The sequence below is a fragment of the Micropterus salmoides genome, unplaced genomic scaffold, assembly GCF_014851395.1.
Source record: "Micropterus salmoides isolate LMB-PRFRI ecotype aquatic unplaced genomic scaffold, ASM1485139v1 Ms_hic_scaffold_13, whole genome shotgun sequence".
NCBI classification, from domain to species: Eukaryota; Metazoa; Chordata; class Actinopteri; order Centrarchiformes; family Centrarchidae; genus Micropterus; species Micropterus salmoides.
Window position 1 is genome coordinate 427,450 of NW_024040374.1, and position 14,940 is coordinate 442,389.

General features: G+C 42.3%; 1 protein-coding gene across 2 annotated transcripts in view; it reads left to right on the top strand.

Moving 5' to 3' along the window:
- Positions 1-14,940, top strand: part of frem1b (Fras1 related extracellular matrix 1b) — a 102,099-nt gene that overhangs the window by 77,393 nt on the left and 9,766 nt on the right. For both annotated transcript variants that reach the window (XM_038714957.1, XM_038714956.1), the window contains exons 25-26: positions 2,947-3,211; positions 8,759-9,179. In XM_038714957.1, the coding sequence (XP_038570885.1) occupies positions 2,947-3,211; positions 8,759-9,179 (686 nt within the window). The remainder of the gene's footprint in view (positions 1-2,946; positions 3,212-8,758; positions 9,180-14,940) is intronic.

Below are 14,940 nucleotides of genomic sequence, written 5' to 3' on the forward strand. Positions count from 1 at the left end.
ACTTCCGGGACAACTGGACAATCAACATGATGTGTTTGTGAAATCCTGGAACAAACAAACACCCTCCCTGACTCCGCACGCCTCAGCCCTCTGCGGGCCCTCCGGCCGGTCCTGCTTCATGTATTATTGACCCCGCCCCCCCCCCCCCCGCTCACCGGCTTTGCCAGTCGGGTGAACACGGAGCGGCGAGGTCTCGGCCCTTCTGGCTCCTGGCCCTCTCATCCTGGAGGAGCGGAGGTGAGAAACTGCCGACCTCCTCAGCCGGTGAATAATTAACGGAGGGGAGGTGGAGCAGCTGTGGAGGGGCGTTGGCTCTGCTCCTCTGGGTGGGCCGCCGCCGCCGCCTCCTCCTCCATAGGGCTGCTGCTGTTTTAGCTTGCCAAGTTGAGTCAGTTTGCTTCCATCAATCCTCCTTTAACTGAAGAGGAAGGAAGAAAAGAAATCTCACTCTAACTTTGGAGGACTTAAATCCATTTTCAGGGTAAAACAGCACTTTTATTTTTAGCTTGGCTCAAGTTGGATTTTCTTCATCTTTTATTTATTGAGGGTAGATTCTCAAAAATGCTCTTTTAAAGGGACGTTCACACAGTTTCACACGTTCACTCCTGTAAAGGTGAACGCAGCTTGTTGGTGGAAGTTGAAGTGCTGCCATCGTCACCGTGTTGGCTCCTCACTTTTCTTTCACTTTATTTAGGTGCTTTTTGCCAAGAAACCTTGTCCTGCAGATCCTGCAGCACTGGTTGTATGTTGAAAATGTAATCAGAGCCCGACAGATATGGGATTAATAAATGTGCAGCTGAGATGCTTCTACATTTAATCACTGAGCCACAGCGACTTGCTCATGGACACATTGGTGGGAATTCAATCCTGATCTCCTAAACCAAAGACTTGTGTCTTATCCACTGTTCCATCGCCACCCCACTCTTCAGATTATCCCTAACATTTGTTATGTGTAGTTATGAGACCCCACAAAGTCCTTACAGGCAAGTCACGCCACTCTGCAGCCATCTTGGTAACAGACTAACGAGATCCGGCCCCTATTTAAATGAATGGGGACAGAGCCAGAACTGCACTTTCACCGGTCACCGGGACATAAAACCTGCATGTAAAGAGTCCGTAGTAAAATCTGATAATGGCGCAGTGGATACGACACGTGCCTTGTTTGATGACTTTGCCCCAAAATAAGGTTTAAAAAGCGTTTTTCCCCGCAGGTTACACGCATGCATGGGAGTCCCTTGCGTCAGTGGAACCTCACGATTGGCTTAATTTTAAGTTTCCCGTCTCAGCTGTTAAAAGCTGACGATTGGTTTTCTATTGAGGGGGGGCGGGACATGGAACATACAGCCGCCATGTTTGGTGTTACATGATTTCCCCCCATAGGATTGTATTGAGGAATCTTATTTTTATTTTTTATTTTTTTTATTGAGCAGTTGTGTTACACAGATATGACAGGAAGACGTTCTTTACTCACATTTACAGCCTGTAGCATTGGGGTCAACAGTAAGAACAAACAACAACGATAATCATCAGAATAAGCAGAACAACTAACAGAAAGACAAAAACAAAGAGTTGAGAAGGTAAATACAGTTGACCAAAATCCCCCCCATCCAGAAGTCCAACGCCCATCGTCCCCTAAAGTTCTCCGTCTTATTTCTTCATCATTCTCCACACCAGCCCTCCCTTATTCATCTCCATCCCTACTACCATAGAACTATGAAGGAGGGTTGCCACTGAAGTGTGACATTTATCGCACACAGGTGACAACTCGGGAATGATGGAGCCTGTGTATAATTTTAAATTGGACGAAACGATGTATTGCATTATTCGTTCCCCAAGCTCCTCCTCCCACTTGGCCTTGTAAGATCCAGAGGACGGGAGCCGCAGTGATAGCAGAGAATTGTAGATGCGGGAAATCAACGGACTTTCATGTGGTGATCATTTCGATGATTGCGTTTCTGTCTCAAAGCCTTTTAAATGTTTCTGTACGGAATCCCTGACTTGTAGGTGGCGGAAGAAGTTGTCCAAACTTCTTCTGTAGCTGTGTAAAGGAAGCAAAGACACCCTCTATGTATAGATCCCCGACACAGTGGAGGCACATCCAAGTTAGACGGGGGGAAAGTAGGATTCTTGGAAATGGGTATTAATAGGGACGTGGGTTTAAGATTAAAACTAAATTTAATTTGTTTCCAAGTGCGGATCAAATTATGTATAATAGGGTTACTATTATACAGTTTATTTAGTGGGATCGCACCTATGAAATACGGCTCCATCGTCAACCAGGCAGGCGGAGGATTCTTTAAGTGCCGAGTCTCTTTCTGAAAAGTCCTCTGGACCTCACCTAGATTAAAAATAAACTTCTTTTATTGTTCTACTCTGAACAAACATGCAGCTGATTGCTGATGACGCTCATAAAACGATTAAAGGATCTGTCTTCCATGTCTCTTCTCTGCTGATATACAAACACAGACTCGTATTTATCTCTTATACACAGAGCTTATTTATTAGTTGGGCTCTAGGGCCACAAAACTATAGTTTGTATGTTTTTAACAGACGCTGAGACGTCGGTCTGTTCTTTTATAAACTTTGGGAAAATGGAAAATGAAAACCTCTGCTCCGGGAAATCTGTGTAAATCAGCATCATTATGAAATCCTCCTGTTTCCATCGTTTCCTGACCCTCATCAAAACTCTGAGCATTACAGAGTCAGTATACCAGAGAAAAGAGAGAAAGAAAATAGATGCATGTATAAATATAAGAAGATTTTAGTCAAATAGAAGTTGATGACAATTAAGGACAAAATGGAGAGCAAGGTTTATTTTTAATATTTCAAGACATACTAATAAAATTACCAGATTTCTTTTGACAAATTACCAACAGATAAAAAAAGTGCTTCACCTCTTCAGAAACCATGAATGTGTTTTGACCTCCGCCCTGTGGCGTCCTGCAGGTGACCTGGTGCTGCAGAGTAAGGCGGTGCGTCTGACGGAGGGCCAGCGTGTCGTCCTGAACACCGACGTCCTGCTGGCGTCGGACTCGGCCGGGCGCCCGGAGCAGCTGGTCTACACGGTGTCTGTCCCGCCTCGACGCGGCCTCGTCCACGCCGTCCATCAGCCCGGAGTCCCGCTGATCGCCTTCACGCAGCTGGACGTGGCCGCGCACCGAGTGTGTTACACCCACGACAACAGCCACCACGCAGAGACGGACTCCTTCAGGTCAGAACACACTTACAATGCCAGTGATCACATGACGTGTTCATCTTCTCGGTCACTGAGGCCAAGATCTCCGGAGACCATCCTGGTTTAAAGTTGATATTTCAGGCACAACCAGAGGTGTGAACTCTTTGATGTTGAGCAGCTCGACTGTTTGACTTCGGCCATCTCAGTTAAGTGAAGCTATTTTGCAGCACAGCATGAAACTCTGACCGCATCAGGAGAATAAATGGCAAATTATCTGCCTACATATTGTGAGAGAAGGATGTTTCTGTCAGCACCAAGCCCCCCCCCCAACAAAAAAACACTATCACACACAACATTTGGCCGCCGAAAGAAAAACTGGGCACCGAGACGAGAGAAGAGAGAAAAATTCAGCGTCAGGAGACGAGAGGCTTTCTCTGCCGCGGTATGTTTATCTGCTTTTCCAGCCAATTTGGCAGCAGCGGGGTTTTTAAAAAGGGGGGTGGGAGCTGGAGTGTGTGCAGACCCTGAGTTTGTCACCCAGACCTCTGCTGCCCCGACCGGCTGGCTGGCTGCAGAGGAGCGGTCAGATCACAGCCAAGGCTCAGAGGCTGCGGAGGCTGACGGACCGAGAGGCAGAGAATTAATACATACCGTACTGATCATCTGCTGGTTTCAGTTCACAGCCGACAGCAATAACCGCAGGAAACACATCTACATCTACGTGTCGAAACAAAAACGTAAAATACCTACGTAAAGTGACGAGCGTCAGCCAGATTAATCATCCGTGCGCTTTAAAATCTGACATGGAGACGAGTTCTCTTAGTTTCAAGTCTTTTTGGAAGCCATTCCAAGGGAGAGGAGCAGAGCGCATGAAAGCTTTTCCTTCCCAGTTCTGTCCACCTGGAACATTAAACATGACCTTGTGATCTGAATCGAAAGCTACACTCAGATTACCCAGAATGGCTTTATACACGAAGAAGTGAGTTAAGTCTACGAAAGGTCAGAGGAGGAGAGGCAGCCCTGGAGCACAGCGTACAGTGATGAGTGAGGGCTTTACAGTTTGTGATATGCAGCATCCAACAACGTGCAGATGCATTCATGTACAACTGATCGCCGTAATCAAGAAGCAGTAAGAACGTAGCAGAGAAGAGTCTTTCACTGGCTTCAAAGGAGAAACAGGACTGAATTAAAACCTTTTAGTCTCAGCTTTTTAGGATTATTATCGACCAAGAGGTTCAAAAGAAGCCAAATGGCAAGATATGTACAACAGCAGACAACTTCTCACTTGTTTCCCTGATGCCCGGTGCATTTTCAAAACTTAGGTGATTTAAAAAAACGTTCGACACCAAGACATATTCTTGATATTTTAATCAGAAGAACGCACACACCAGACGGTATTTGGGACTTGGGATCTCGCAGAATTTCGCGTGATCAAACGTGACTTCAGACAGAAACAAACATGGAGGCAGACTGTCGACTTCTCGGCTTGAGATCGAATAGGACACAAAATCGGCTCACAAGCTTCTTCCCAGCATTTGAGAAATGCATGACATTCGTTTTATTGGCATTTAAAACCAACATTAGTTCGGTTATCTGTCTCCATGTAGTCATTTCATTTTTCTTTATGTTGATGCTGTGTGATTGGAGCTGGGCGATTTTATCACAATAAAACATTTCACATCATTCAATGTCGATAATTTGGAACGTGAAGTCATTTTTGTTCTCGCAGGATTTCAGGTGTTGACAGTCAAGTCTGTGTAGCTTGTAATAATTTAATAATCCGCCCTTTCGGTGCTTTTAGAGCGGTTTCTTTTCGGGTCAGCAGTGGAGTCTGATATTTACCTTTCACGCTTTGAGTGTCTGACGTCGTCACGCCTTTGTTGTATATGAGTGAAAAAAGAGATAAAATAATTTGCGTGTGTGGTATTAGGACAGAGGAAGAAGACTCAGGTGTGGCCACATCTGAATAACACACACCTGTGCATCATTTGCATGCGTGTGTGTTGCTGCTGTGACAGCAGATGATGAATGGGCATTATTAGGAGAATAACAACAGCGGTGGGGAGGCGGTGGCCAGAACGCCGGCCACAGACGGCCGTCCCTGGGCAAATATGGCCGACATCGGAGCCAGATGTTACACCAGGACCCGCCTGAGTGTGTGTGTGTGTGTGTGTGTGTGGCGGCCGGTGTGCTGAGGCCCCGGGCAGTTTGTCAGCTGCAGGGCCGAGAGGCAGATTGTGTTGGCAGAGGGCTGAGAGGAGGACGAAATACAGACAGAGCTCATTTTAGATCCCTGCATTGTCAGGTGTCACTATAGTGTGTGCGTGTGTGCGTGTGCATCTCAGGCCTGTCTGTGAGTGATTGATGACTGAAGCTGCCGTCAGTGTTACTCAAGAGAAAGTCAGGAGATTAATTACTGTAAATGTTTCATAACCAAACGCCACCATGAGACACTTATAATAACAACAACAACAACAACACTGGACAACTTCAGTTAAAAGCCGAGTCCCAAATAGACGCCTGTGCCGTTTACTCGCCACGGGCCTCATTTATAAAACTGTGCATAGAATCCTCACTAAAAGTGTCCGTGCGCCCAAAAACCAACAATGGCGTACGGCAAAAAATATTCAGACTTATAAAACCGTGCGTACGCACACTTGTAAGCAAGTTCCCTTTATAAATCACAATCAACTTGAAATGTGGCGCCTGTGAGGGGGCGCCATGTCCGAGCCTCCAAACGCCCACAGCTGCCTGTAAACGCTCAGTGAAGCTCATTAATATTAACATGTTCTGACTGCAGGAAGAAAAGGAGGCTGACAGAAAAGCTACAAAACGAAATCTAACTCAGTGACTCTGACGTTCCTTTTGGTGAAGCTGAAGCTGTTTGGTGGGTAAAAAAACGCACTTTCACACAACGCTTGTGCACCATAGGAAAGGGGGCCCCGGAGCTCCGCCCCTTTATAACCGATCTGCAGGAAGGGCCCCCCTCTGAGTAGTGACGTCACTGGCTGGAGGGGGCCACACAGACGGGACGACCCAGGTACTGATCTGGATTCCCCCCTTTGAAGAGAGATTAAACCAAATTACTTCAGTTACAACAGTCTGAACGAGGCTGCTGATGAGTTAAAAGCTTATTTAAGAGAATAGATTGTGCTGCATGCGAGTAGCCTATTAATTAATATGACTCCTGATTAAACTGTGCAACATATTTGAGGCGTTCTTTTGCAGAAACAGAATCTCTGTGTTTATTATCCTAAATCTGGATCTTTCTGTGGCTGCAAATGATCTTAAATTGTGTTTTTTGGGAAAAATCAAACGGGTGTTTGTTTATTCAGAAAGGCTTTAAGCCTGGAATACTCAGAGGTAATATTTAGATTTATTTTACACAGCAGTCGGCCTCTTCATTTCAAACCGTTTCACCTTTCTGCCATGTGAGGCGCCGTTTCTCTTTTCTCCTCTTTACGCATGGTTCAGAGTTTACTTACAGGACGCACATTCTCCGTCAAGTTTGTTTTTCATAGATCACAACCTTTGCTTGGGAAGTGGCGTCCGCACGTTTCCAGCCCTGTTTTATACGTACGCACCGTTTATAAATGAAGCCCCTGGTGTGGGTCCACATCTTGATAAATAAAAGCAGCTCTCATTCAGACGCCTGGCCTGGTTTTTATAGAGGTTCTTTGGATGTATAAAACCTCTCCGGGTCGCCCGCTTTAGCTGCTTCTCAGCTGCTTAGATTGTAAATTCAAGTATAAATGTTTAAAGTGCTGCACACTGTTAGATTCTCCATAATTCAGTTGTTCAGTTCATTTTACGGAAGCAGCGAGTCCCAAAGTCTGATTCATTCAGAACTACTGGCATGGTAAACGAGAGAGATGAAAAAACAGTGCTGACTCCCGTTACCTTGGAAGCGGTCGTAAATTCCTCCGAATCTGTCCGTTCCTCGATTGTTTATATTCCTTTACAGTGTACAATGTAGAGAGCTAAGCTAATAGCTACTCCACATTACATGAAGCTTCACTACACAGAAGCTACCCCTCCTGTGACATGTAGCAAGCTAAGCTACAGCAGCGTGGCAAAAGTAGTTTACGACATCTAAGCTACTTTAAATTCTTTATATATATATATATATATATATATATATATATATATATATATATCTATCGCACACACACGCACACTGTAGAGCCTAGTAGAACCAACTTCATTCCACAGTAGCAATAGAAGAAAGACTAAAAACCTGCGAGATGGAGCTAAGTCAGACACAGAAATTCTCCTACTTCCTGCCATATCATTGCAGCAAAATGTATTTTCTCATGCAACAAACGACCCTGTTGTTTGTATAAAGTGACTTAATTATCACATTATTATCATTAATATTTTTTGTTATTTTAATAATTGTTCCTTTGAAAAATTCTTGTCGAAATTGAAAGACATATTTTCAATGTAACAAAGGCCTATATTGTGTTTTTTATGTCATTTCATTTTTTATTGTTTATATGTGAATTTGTGCTCTGGCAACATTGTTTACTTAAAGATTCATGGCAATAGGCCAGAGAGAGAGAGAGAGAGAGAGAGAGAGAGAGAGAGAGATACTCGGCCAATAAGAGAGCTTCGCTACTGAAAAGCTATTTGATTCAGAAAACAGCGCCGCTACCACCAAGCTACTGAGAAATGTAGTTAAACTTGTAACGGCGCTATTTGTACCGTGTTGTTGTTTTTTTTACCTTGCTGCCTACAAAATAAACATTTAGCTGACGATTTTATCCAAAGCGACTCACAATTCCTATTTGTATCTGAGGTCACACGCCTCTGGAGCAACGAGGGGTAAAGTGTCTCGCTCAGGGACACAATGGTGGATGGGTCACAGTGGGGGATTGAACCCGGGTCTCTCACAACAAAGGCATGTGTCTTATCCACTGCACCATCACCACCCAAATAAAAGTGCCAAAGCTGTCTGATAGATCGATCAAGTGAATGATTTGCATTTGATATGTTGTTTTGATATCAAATATAATGTCCCAAATATAGACCGGATGAGTTCAGTGTTTTAAATAAAGAACAGTACAAATCTGAGCAGCAGACGTAGAGAGATCCTGACATTCAGTCCAAATAACACTGGATCCTGCATTTTTTCCAAAATGCACCGTGGCCTTTCAATAGAGCCTTTCTGCCTGGTGAACAGCCAAAACTTTCAAACTCTGCAAAGCCTGCAGACATTAATGCACCCCCTCTAAAATAAAAAGGAAAAGAAATGCCAACAAGTTATTATTAAATCGACAAAACAATATATTTAATCTTTTCTAACAAGTAGTTATTGTGTGGGGACGTACAGGGAAACAGAACAAATGTTCTACAACACTTATAAACACACAAATAAATCCATTTTCTGCCTTTTGCTCCATTTAAACTGTTGTTAAACAAAAAACAATCCTTCTGATTGGACGCCGATACGGATTCTTCTTTAGATATAATAAAAAATAATATTATTTTACTAAGTGTGACTCTTAAATAACCCTTTAATGATAGATTTAGAAACGAATAATCTCAATCTGTTTCTAACTAAATTTACTTTTGTCTTCACAGTTTTGTTGTCACCAACGGCGACTCTTCCCGCAGCGGCGTCCTCCACTTCACCATCGAGCACGGCGACCGCATCCCGCCCACCCTCAACCACAACACGGGCCTCCGGCTGCAGGACGGCTCCACAGAGACCATCACCGCCGACCAGCTGCAGCTCACCGACCCCGACACGCCCACCGCAAACCTGAGCTACGCCGTCACGCAGCCGCCGCGCCACGGTAAACTGCTGCTGAGAGGAGCGCCGCTGTCACCGCCGCTGAGCTTCACCCAGACGGACGTGGATGAGCTAAACCTAGCTTACCGACACGACCCGGGCAGCCCGGCGGACATCGACGGGTTCTACTTCCTGCCGACCGACGGGAACAACAGAGGATACCTGGAGTTCGGACAGCTGAGGGAGGAGCCCGCTGTCTTTAACATACAGGTGAGCAGCAGGGAAACAGGGCTGCAAGGTAATTCTTGCGTCAAACTACATCCACTAAAGTGCTTGTTTGTGCCGCTGACAGTCTCAGATTGTTATTACACTTGTCTGACAACTATGGCTGCAGCTAACGATCATTTTCTTATCGATTAATCCGCCAATTATTTCCTCGATCAGCATTTCCCAAAGCTCGAGGTGACGTCCTCAAGCGTCTTCTTTTCTCCACAACCCAAATATATTCAGTTTACCGTCACAGAGGAGTAAAGAAACCAGAATATATTCACATTTAAGAAGCTGGAATCAAAGAATTTGGATGTTTTTTCCTTAAAAAAATCCCTGTTACTGTTTCTCAATTGTTCCTGAATTTCTTTGTAAAATTCGATGTCTAGCTTTTGAGGATCTTTTGGTCTACTTCACTTTGTCAGGCAGGTCCTATTTTAGTGATTCCGTGATGGAGAACAGGTGAGGCAGTAATCAGGTCTGGCTGTGGCTAGAGAAATTTAACTCCGCTTTCCAAAGACGTGATAAACCACAGTTGATTGAAGTTTTAACTTTTTCACACAGGGCCATGTAGGTTTGTTTTTTTCGAAAAATGAAAAACCACTTAAAAACGGCATTTTTCATTTACTTGTGTTATCTTTGTCTAATATTTCAGTTAGTTTGATGATCTGACACAAATCAGGAAGGGGACAAACACTTTTTCACACCACTGAATGTATCGCTCTCATTAAAGGTAAAATTACATTTTTGTCAACAGTCTGGTGGCTTTGACGAAAGCGAAATAGCGAATGTTTCTGGTGCTGTGCAACTAGGGATGCAGCGATTACCGGATTTCACTATTAACCGCGCTTTAAAACGTCATGGTTAATGAAGGATAAAGGCTCCGCTACACCGAGTGTTTCTGTTGCACGTAACGAAACTTGCAACTTGCACAAAACGAAATAAAATAAAGTTACCCAAGCGGTACACCAGCTTAAAATGCCGTGCTTATCAGAGACATGGAGGCTACTACTGTCACTGGCTAACCTCCGGTAGAGGGACCAAAGCGTGAAGCTTTATTTCCACCAAAGAAGCGGCTGAAGTCGGCCGTGTGCGAGCATTTCAGGTACACCGAGACTGACCAGGGAGCGTTACTGAAGATGATGGATCACCTGTTCCAAAACAACCACCCAAGTTAAGGTAAAACATAATAACTGAGTTAAATAATGTGGCAGGTTGGTAGTGAAACAAATACAATGCGGTGAGAGTCGAGCTTTCAGTGCATCGTAAACAAACAAAGCAGGTGTAACCTTTCAGACCCACCGCTGCGCTATGACGCCCAATATTTTCAATAGCTTGTGCCATGCCACGTGCCAAGCCACTGTCAAAATAGTTGAACTTCTGCGCTGAAGCCAGCTTTCACGCAGTGCAAATCACTTCTTTTCCCAAAGAGCCTTTATGTAAGACAGAACTTAGTCCTCTGCAGACCTTCAGTCAGTCCTGTTGCCGCCTCCTGTCTGTGTTGAGAAACTGTTGCCAGGTGTAAAACGCTAACATGCATCAGGAGCTGATAAACTTGGACTACCAATAACCTGCATTTCAGTTAATAATAACACGGCACTCATTTTCACTAAAACTTATACGTTTGGATGAGAGTTGATGACAATAACAGCTCAGTTTATTCCCCTCCTTAATAACAGTTTCTGGGGGACAAACAAAGTTAAATATTCCTCTTATATTAATAATACTTACATATTATAGAAATATAATTAAATATTAAAACTTAAGTCATTACTTTTGGTGTTAAATTAATTTATGCATAATAATCGTGATTATTCCTCAAACTACAATTGCACCAACAAAATCTGTAATCGTTGCGTCCCTAAACACAACACGCTCATGAGTACTGGACCCATTGGAGAAAATTACTCAAACATTGACATGAACATGGGGAAACAGGACGCACCAAATCTCCAGACAAGTCAGCCAGCAAGTTCTAGTTCTCAATCCCATAACCTGTTCTTGACAAGACAGATGGTTTGCTCTCGTTTGCTTTGTGTTTGTCAGATTGCCCCTTCTGGTTTCACCTCTTTCTAAAATGGGATTTTATGTTGTCCTGTGACAAGATGACAATAAATTTACAGTGTACCGTTTTGTGAGAAAATTGTGAAACATGTGCATCAGTGTTTCCCAAAGTCCTCAGATGTCTTCTTGTGTCCACAACTCAAATATATATTCAGTTTACTGTCACAGAGGAGCAAAGACACCAGGATATATTCATATTTAAGAAGCTGGAATGACTCAAACTGATTAATCGATTATCAAAATAGTCAGTGATTAATTTAATAGTTGTCATCTAATTGATTATTTGACTAATCGTAGCAGCGGTTGTATGAATTAGCAGCATCTACTTTACGTGACGCTCCTCTGAACTTTGCATCCTGCTCAGCTGCTTCAGGTTCTGCTCTCTCCAGTTTCTGCTGTTAACATGTCGAGTGTTTCTTATTGTTTTAGTGGCTAATTTAACATCGGGTGAAAATTAGCCTTCTGGCTAACCGTGGCTCATTTACAGGGATGTTGAGAAAATAGTAAATGGAGATGGAAACACAAACACTCAGAGGCAGCCAGGTGGCTAAATAGCTGGCTGGACCGACTGTCCTGAGCTTTTGGGAGGCTGTATTGTGTGATTGGACGATAATGTGTGTGTGTGTGTGTGTGATATGTACAGTATGTGAGTATTTGCTGTGTGTGTTTACGTGTGTGTGTGTGTATTTGAAAGAGTTTGCTGAGGAATCCACAGTTCATCACTCTGGGGATCAAACAGCTTTTTAAAGACACTAAAATCAAATTATTTCTTCCTGAATTACACATAAAACTGAGCGGTTTCAAATAATGTGATGAAAGAAATGTAATAAAAGGTGAAAATAGATTCAACAAAAGTAAAAAGATCTGACTGTTTGTGTCACAGCAGGATGAATTGATCCATTTATATGTGGAAATATAGCTTAACACTGGTCTGCAACGTACGATTCATTTTCATTATAAATCCTGTAAACTTTCATAAAATAAGAGTCCAAGGTGACGTCTTCAAATGTCGTGTTTTTACAGTGATATTAACATTTACGCAAGTACTGAACTTAAGTATAAACTTGAGGTACTTCGCCACATCTTAGAGGTAATATTATATTTTAACTTCTCTACATTTGTCTGACAGCTTCAGTTACTTTACACAAAACACACACTTGAAGAGTTTATTAAATGTTTTTATACAGTTTATACAAGTACAGCTAAATACAGTTGGCCTATTAACATAAAATTAATTAGCAACTTGTTTTATAATGTAATAATAATTTCATGGTTCCAGCTTCCCTAATGTAAAGATTTACTTTATTTTAAATTAGTAAATTTTCCTGATCATTTTGAGTGCAGGACTTTTTACAGTGTGGTATAAGTATGTTTACTTACTTAAATGCTCTGAATACTTCAAGTTTATTGTCGTGTGCAATTTAAAATACAATGTACAATAAAATATGTTTTGCCCTGACTCTACTTAAAACAGTTTTGAGATGAACAAGCCACAAGACATGAAGCCGAATGAGAAAATAAAGGAAAAAGAGAAACTATATTAAACTAAGAACCAGCTTCACCCACGTGTAAAGGAGCAGGTTTAATAGTTTAATAACAGATTGAGTGTCAGCTGATTATTGCACACCACAGGAGCGCCACCCAGTGGCTGCAACTCAGACCTGCAGCTGTTTGAGGTCCAGCAGAGGGAGCTTTGTTTTTGATCTTCAGTCTCTCTGAATTCCTACAGCTGGTGGACAAAATAACAGGAACAGCTGCTGCTTGATCACTTGAGTGATGTGGGTTTTTTTTTTAAATGCTTCTCTTTGCACAACATTTCAGAATAAAATATTAGAGTAATGTAAGAGAAATATCTGAAAACTGAAGACAGTAATGACTGAGATTCACTTGTAACATGTTTTTATGTCTTTGTGTTTTCTACTTTAATGCTGCTGTTCTTGTTATTGCTTTTAATTTTTACTTTCTCCTTGCTTGGAAAGTGATATATGAATAAAACGAACCGAGTAAAATCAACGGCAGACGAGATGAAACTCATAAAAACAACAAAAAACTGTTCAAAGAAAGTAATGTTTCCTGTCCACCACAGAATAACACCTCTTAAGAAAGGATGTTTTCAGGTGTACATTTAACCATCAATAAAATATGATGTTAAAAATAAAAACAAAATAGAATTGAAATGTTAAAATGAATAAGATAGAGAAAGATGAGCCATTAAAATAATAATTAAATAAGGGAACTGAGCAAGAGACTGGAGTTAATTATGTTCAGACACATATTCAGAAACCGTTTGTTCAGGTGTTCATGTTTACGTCGATGACACGCAGATGTACCTGCCAGTCAGATCCACTGACTTCACTCACCTCTGTGATGTCAAAACAATTTTCCCTCCAGCTGAACTCAGTCGAAACAGAGATCCTGGTCATCAGGTCCCAGCACATGGCAAAGCAAACACTGCCATCTGCAGGTTCCCTGGTGCATCACATCAGGCCTCTTGTTGGGATCTTGGCATCTGGTTCAGCAGTGATCTAAGTTTTGAGCAGCGCAAAGCTTGTGCCAACATGTTTTTACCATCTCAGAATTTCATCAGATATAATTGATGTTACCTTTTAAGGGCACTGTGAGACTATTTTACACGCCTCCATCCCATCACGCCTGGATTACTGCAACTTGTACTTGCTTGACCCACAAAACTGTTAATCGACTCCAGACTGTGCAGAACTCACCTCTGTTTTAGCTTCACTACACGGGCTGCCAGTATGATTTAGAACAGATTTTAAAACGTTATTGATCACTTTTAAAGCTCTCCATGGCCTCTCTCTGCTCTCTCTGACCTTTTAGTCCCGTACGCACCAGCTCGTACCTTTAGATCCTCGGGCAGAGGTCTGTTCTAGAGTCCCGACTGAAAACTAAAGGGGACAGTCTCTTCTCAAAACATACTTTTATAGGAGAGCTTTTCCTGGTTTTAATTTATTTTGTTTATTTATTTTAATCTTTTCTCTTAACTGTATTTTAATTAAGTGTTTTCTTGCTTTTATCGTCTTTCTTATTGTCCGTTTGTGTGTTTTTATTGTCTTTGAACTTGTGAAAGCACTTGTAATATGTTTTTTGGAAAGTTCTCTATCAATAAAGGTTGTTATTATTATTATTATTATAATAAATATGTAATAGGGTTGGGCCGATAGACGGTGCCACCGTCCATTGTCGATGGTTGAGCTGGCAGCCCTAATCACCACAAACATTATTATTATAAATTTTAAATAAGCTTCACATGTTCCTGGAACTCTCTTCTCCCCACACTCAGACACACAGGAGGATTTCCAGACGTTTTGGTTCGTGTCACAAGCCTAAAATAAAGTGCTCTGTTATTTCTACATTTACGTGGGTCTACTGTGGTGAAACTACAACGCTGCATCACTTTAAATGTTGCTGCCGCAGGGAATTGTGGGATAGCAATCTCTCCTTTCCTTTCGTGAAGGATGGTCCAATGCTGAAGGAGATAAGAAAGGAAGCATTGAAGCATCCTTTTCTTCAGCTTTTAAAGAATTCGACCAGCTCTCATCATGGCTGCCACTTAAAAACTTCCAGGTCACGTCACTCAGTCAGAACCTTCCTAAATAAAAAAGACTTTTCTGCCGATCACTTTATCCATTAGGTGAATATAGAGGAATAGAAAAAGCAAAAGTAGTAAATTGAACTGTTT